Source organism: Cyprinus carpio, chromosome A8 (genome assembly GCF_018340385.1).
Source record: "Cyprinus carpio isolate SPL01 chromosome A8, ASM1834038v1, whole genome shotgun sequence".
In the NCBI taxonomy this organism is placed as follows: domain Eukaryota; kingdom Metazoa; phylum Chordata; class Actinopteri; order Cypriniformes; family Cyprinidae; genus Cyprinus; species Cyprinus carpio.
Window position 1 is genome coordinate 13,178,933 of NC_056579.1, and position 6,000 is coordinate 13,184,932.

The 6,000-nt window shown below is 37.5% G+C and overlaps 1 protein-coding gene across 5 annotated transcripts in view; it reads right to left on the bottom strand.

The window, feature by feature from the left end:
• The window catches only part of LOC109059586 (kazrin, periplakin interacting protein a), a 32,976-nt gene extending 28,351 nt beyond the window's left edge, over positions 1–4,625 (bottom strand). For 4 of the 5 annotated variants that reach the window (XM_019076781.2, XM_042762335.1, XM_042762334.1 and 1 more), the window contains exon 1: positions 4,078–4,533. In XM_019076781.2, coding sequence (XP_018932326.1) covers positions 4,078–4,258 — 181 coding nt within the window. In that variant the 5' untranslated portion in view covers positions 4,259–4,533. The other variant, XM_042762333.1, reaches the window with a different exon arrangement.
• Between the last annotated feature and the right edge of the window lie 1,375 nt (positions 4,626–6,000).

Here is a 6,000-nt window from a genome sequence, read left to right on the forward strand (position 1 = left end):
ATTCAAGAGAATAAAGGCTTAAGTCGGCATGAAAAAAAAATGTCATTCTTTTCTAAATGCATGCTATAGACTTATTGTGATCAGTTCATTTTTTAACGACTTAATGTCTAATCAAATTATCATAACTGTACCTTATGGTGAAAATGACATACTTCTGTGTTGACATATCTATGACTTTTCCAATCAATTAGACATCTGTACATTTTTTTTAATCCTTTACATTCTGATGTACCTCATAAAATGGAAGAAAAGATTTGTCGATACTTCCGTTTCCTCATGACTTTAAATTACCATCATTTCAGAAAGGAGCCGGAATCACAGCAGGTGAAACCTCCATCAGCACCATCAGGAATTCAAGCAAGATCAAATAAAGTTAGCGAATTAGGTATCATGGATTAGTTGAGAGCACATCTTACTCATATGTCTAATAATATTAGATTAAAACTGAGCCCGGAACTGTCTCTAACTTGATGGTGGTGATTTAGTTTGACCTTTAATGATGCTTTAGTGCCATTTAAAGCCTTACATCTTAAATTATGGTTATTCCTTTTGATCCAAGCATGGAAATGGTCTTTATGAGTGAGCTGAGCTCTTGACTGCTTCAAACCAGAGGCTTGATGTGGATATATGCACATCGAGATGTTTCATCTTTTGCCTTGCATTTAAATTAGGCAGTTCACACGTCTGAGGGATCAGGATCAGGACTGCTTTCAGCCGGCTCCCATCACATCGCGCTCTCACATATACATTACACCTGTTTATAAACACACTCTTGCTGAGATACAAACAGCTGGATTTATTTTTGCATTTTAATAATAGACAGACAAGCACATGGAACACCCTTATGAAAATATAATCACCTTTATACAACGCAACATAATCGAAAACTGAAGAGCTAATGACCCGCTTAATAGCTCATAAATGTTAGTAGGATGAACTAAAAGCATTGATCAGCTGGAGTGTTTCTGAGTGGATATGGAGAGAAAGGAGAAAAGCTTTTAGCTGCATTATCAGTCCTCCCCTTTTGTGATGTCATAATGAGAGGAGATTGCCTAGCAACCCACACTGCTGCCTAGAGACAGATAGATAGGGAATTTGAACTTGAACAGCCCCTATGACATAATCTAAGATGAACACATGCTCACCTGTGTGGAGCAAATCTTCTCTTTGTATTGTCTCTCAAGACTTACTAAAGAAGAGCAATTACTTTGTTAGTGATTTATCCTAACTAATTAGCATATTCTCAAATGTATATATGCGAGTGTAATTTCCAGAAACAGAAATAACCAGCCATTTTCATACCAGCCAACAGCTGTTACATCAAAACAATTATGCAGCCAGGCCATTAAAGCAATTTAGAAACATCAACATTACATAAGTCAAATATATGTCCAAGTGCACTCAAGACCCTTTCTTTTCAGAATCCCATAAAAACCCATAGTTAATGTAGATACTATGCCATAACTGGGAAGTGGACAAGACTGTGTGTGTGTTTATTTGTATGCGTTTAGTGTCTCATTCATTAGCAGCAGCTCTTTGTAGGGCCATCTGCACTGCTACTCTCTCTTCCAAGAGATAAATAAGCACTGTTCTCATCTACACCGACAGGCCCATGTCTGGGTGCATGTGTCCGTGTGAATTTCCATCTTGATAAGTCATTATTTCGTCAATACACACATCCTGCATTCTGACATGTGGCAAAATCCAACAATAAAGTCCCAGATTAGCTGAAAACAGCTAGACTGAAACACTGAAGCATAACTGGCGCTAGCAATGTCAAGGTCATAGGTTTGATTCCCAGGGAATACATGTAATGATCAAATACGTACAGTATATAGCATTTCTAAATCGCTTTGGATAAAAGTGCCTGCCAAATGCATGAATGAACACATATATATAATTGCATCAAGGGACTTGGCAAGCCAAACTCAAGGCCAAAGAGTGTCTTTCATGGAGTGGATGTGGGACATTAGACACAAGATCGCAATCTGCTGAGCTCTCAATGAAGTGCTGAATGAAATCAGAGAGAGCCGCAGGCAAGAGCCTCACAGTGATCCTCTGAGTGTCAGGATTCATCGGCATGTTTTGAGATGAATTTCTACTGAGAAATGATGAGGAATGGAAAGATTACCATTCTTTTTGCATACTTTTATATGTAATTATATAGCAGTAATGTATGTAATGCATAATGTACAGTTAGCCGGCATCATCACAAAATGGATATCCTGTAATGTACATCCTGAAGGGGTTTGTTTTGCAATGACTGACTTTACATTATTCCACTTGATATACAACTGCTTAATAAATAAAAAACAGATATGAATTAGCTTCTTGGCATATACAAGTGTCAAATATACCGTTTAGTAATCAATGTACAAAATGAACACCATATAATAAGTGCACACTATAAAAATAATATCCTGTTAAATTTAAGCAAAAATACAGGAGCTGTGGTTGCCAGACATTCAAAGTTAAAAATACAATAAAAATGTTTCTGGTATTACAATAAGGCATACTGGTGCCTGTATATTTTACAACAGAACCATTTCAATTACTATTTAAATATAATACAATCATATGTGTTCTGTCATGCAGGGACTACTGGAAATGTCCATTTTATTGTTTTGCAACCTAGATTATCCAGTAATTTATAGTTTTTACTTCGAAACCATGAATTTGACAGTATTTTACAGTAAAATTGCATGTGATATCAATCCATTTAGTTTGACAGCAACTAACACTTAATCAATTAACAGGTTTTTACTGTAGAATTTTTTGTGAAAATCACATTTTTTTACAGTGCAAATTTTATTTGTGCTGATCAAAAACACAGCCTTCACTGAAATTTTTTTTTTTAATTCATCCAATTAATCTGCTAGAGCAAGTTATTTATTTTTCATTGGCTCCAGTTAAAAAATATAGATGTGAATCATTACCCTAAATTTTTTTAATTGGATGCATGAAACATTTTTTTCAGTGTTGTATGATTATCAGAATAGAATAGCATATATTGATGGCAGTGTGTTTCTACAGTGAAGCAAAGCTTCGCTGTCACTTCAGGGAACATCTAGTTCATCAGTAATTATCTCAGATTGTTGAGTAATTATGGAAATCACAAACCTGATTCATCATTGTGCCCTTAAGCAAAGCACACAACCCCAGGGTGGCTCTGGATAAGATGCATCTGTTAAATGTTATGATGACCAAAACTAGCAGGGTGTCCACTCCACCCAGTGAGCGCAGGTGGATCAGAAACAGAGATTCACTCTGATCACCCAAGAGACTCTAACCGAAGCCATCCCAAGCTACACAACACAGCTTAGAGACAATCACAAGACTGACCAATCAATCAATGGCGGCTACAACAGCAGACAGAACAGCAGGAGAGCCATACATACTCTCTCTTCTGTAGTGTGGTACACTTAGTCTGACAGCATTAATGGAAAATGAAATGGAGGACCATTTCCTGAAACATGAGCTATGCTTGATTACATTACTTGGGTTCTCTGTAAAACAGTTTCTCTAGTGGAGACAGACAGTCTTGTTTAAGCAAGGAACAGATCTAAAATGCCAGCCAAAATGTCCAAAAACGCCCAAAACACTGTTGCTAGATTTGCACTACAGTGAATTTTTCTGGTATAGGTCATGTAACATTTTATAATATCAACCCATTTGTTTTGACACTGTACCATTTCAATTAACTGAATTAATTGCTGTTAGATTTGACTGCCATCAAAAAAGGTAAAAACTGTCATTGAAAACCAATTACAGTGGAGGAAATACAGTATTTCTTACAATAACAAAAAGTTGAATTCTTATACTGATCTAAGAGATGTTGATGAATATAAACACTCTTTCTCTTAATGAAATACACACACAAGCATTCTGACACTTTCACACAAAAACACACTGTCCTGAAACACACTAGTTGTCAGTGAGGAAACTGAAAACGAAGTCACCTTCCTAACCCACTCACTGAATGAATCGAAGGAAGAGTGAGAGTTCTGTCATTCACTCGAAGGGCACACAGGTAAGTGATATTTGAGCGGTCACAGACTCCCAGGTGCGGTTCCTTACCGGGATGGTTCTGTTGTTGCTGCTGATGTTCCTGCGGTTCGCCCGGTTCTTCCAGCTCGCCGAGTTCCGCCAGTCTGTGGCCGGTGGCTGTCAGCTCCGCGCGCAGGTTCGCAACCTCCTGCTTCGCGCACTGGATCGCGCCATCGATCCGCTGCGCGAGCTGCTTATTTTCGTCCATCATTCTCCTGATCTTCGCCTGCGGGGAGAATCCACGGAGCGAGTCATTTTGCCTTCTGCATCATAAGCTCACTAAAATCCCATTCTGTCTCTGTCCTGTATTTTATAAAGGCAGAAATCCCCCAAAATCCACAAGGTGAGAAAATATATTTAGAGTCCCATACTGTATAATGTTCGGATGGGGCTGTCAGAAAGAAAGACAGACAGTGAGACGCAGAGACTTTAGAGAAAGAATAAAACAGCGTGCTACACTTTCCACGCGCGCTCTCGTGGAGAGAGTTCAACTCACCAGAGACTCCGAGCGGCTCTTTAAACGGACTGTACCATTCTGAGAACGAAAAGAGGAGGGCGCCTATCGAAAGGACCGTGCCATTTGCATCTTAAACATTTATATACACGTTATTTTAAGGAAATTAGTAAGTAAATAAGCTTTTTATTTTATTTTATTTTATAAATCAAGGTAAAAAATTGGAAAAGACAACACTCGCTTAATAGTTATCTTTTAAATCAGTAATTCGATTTTTTTTTCAATATCATCTTTGATATAATATTTAATTTTATCTATCATTTTTATTTTAAAATATAGGTCTGTTTAACTGAGTGAATACAAACAGTATGTGTTTGCTTTTCTCTGTGTGTGTGTGTGTGTGTGTGTGTGTGTGTGTGTGTGTGTGTGTGTGTGTGTGTGTGTGCATGTAGTCTACAGATTTGTCTACACTTCTAAAGGCCAAATTTTGAAAATGTCTTCATAAAGTAAAACTTTTAGAAAACCTACTTATGAGAATATTCGAAGTGTTCTTCGCTGTTTGAAAGATTAAAAAAAAATCTGCCAAATGCTGCTTTGCTTTCAATCTAATAAGGCGAGCAGGTCTCTGTGAGGGTTAAAGGGTAAGATATATGGTAAATATCATTATCTTAATGTGAAAAATATTGTGGCTGTGAGACACAGTTGAGACCGTGATACAGCTTCTAACTTCTGTGACTTGTGTGACACTCATCCTCACGCATTAATGTCTTAGTTTATACTCCTCCACACACAGTTTGGTTTGGTTTATTTTATTTTATTTTATTTTATTTTATTTTATTGATGTCAAGCCAGGTATGGATTAATAGATTGTATCTACGAGGTAGAAAAGATAATGTTGACACATTCAAAGTTTTTGTGAGACAGTATGCGTGTGACAGGAAGAGAAAGCGCATATGTGTCGTTTCAGTGTGCCCACTCAAATTCTTCACTTCAATCATCTCTGAGATGGCAGAATAGTGTGGTTTTGGAAGTATGGTATGAATGTGTGTGTGTGTAAGGATGTTCAAGAGCTTGTATTGTGAACCAGGGCCAAGCAAAATAAAGGACTCATTTCAAAAATCCCCTTTACACAACTTCTAAACAGAGAAGTCTTTTTCTTCATTCCTCTGTATAAACAAAATGATTCTTGAATGTGTGCGGTCAGTCCTGTCATATCTGGGTGGAATCACAGTAGATCATCTGCTTATTCTCCTTTTCATGTTAATCATGTTGTGATGTTAAACTCTGTGAGACTTGCCTTAAAAGATTAATGACCACACCCAAAGGCAGAAACAATCTGACAACATCCTCTTCACATACATCGCCCTCTCAAAGCTGTTCCAGTGGGATGCCTGTTCAATATTATCTGCTTTTAAGGTGCTGTTACATTTACCATTGCTCAGTGAAGTTGGATGAAATTCAGTCATTTTAATAGGAATCTGCAAAACTGTGAGTCTCAC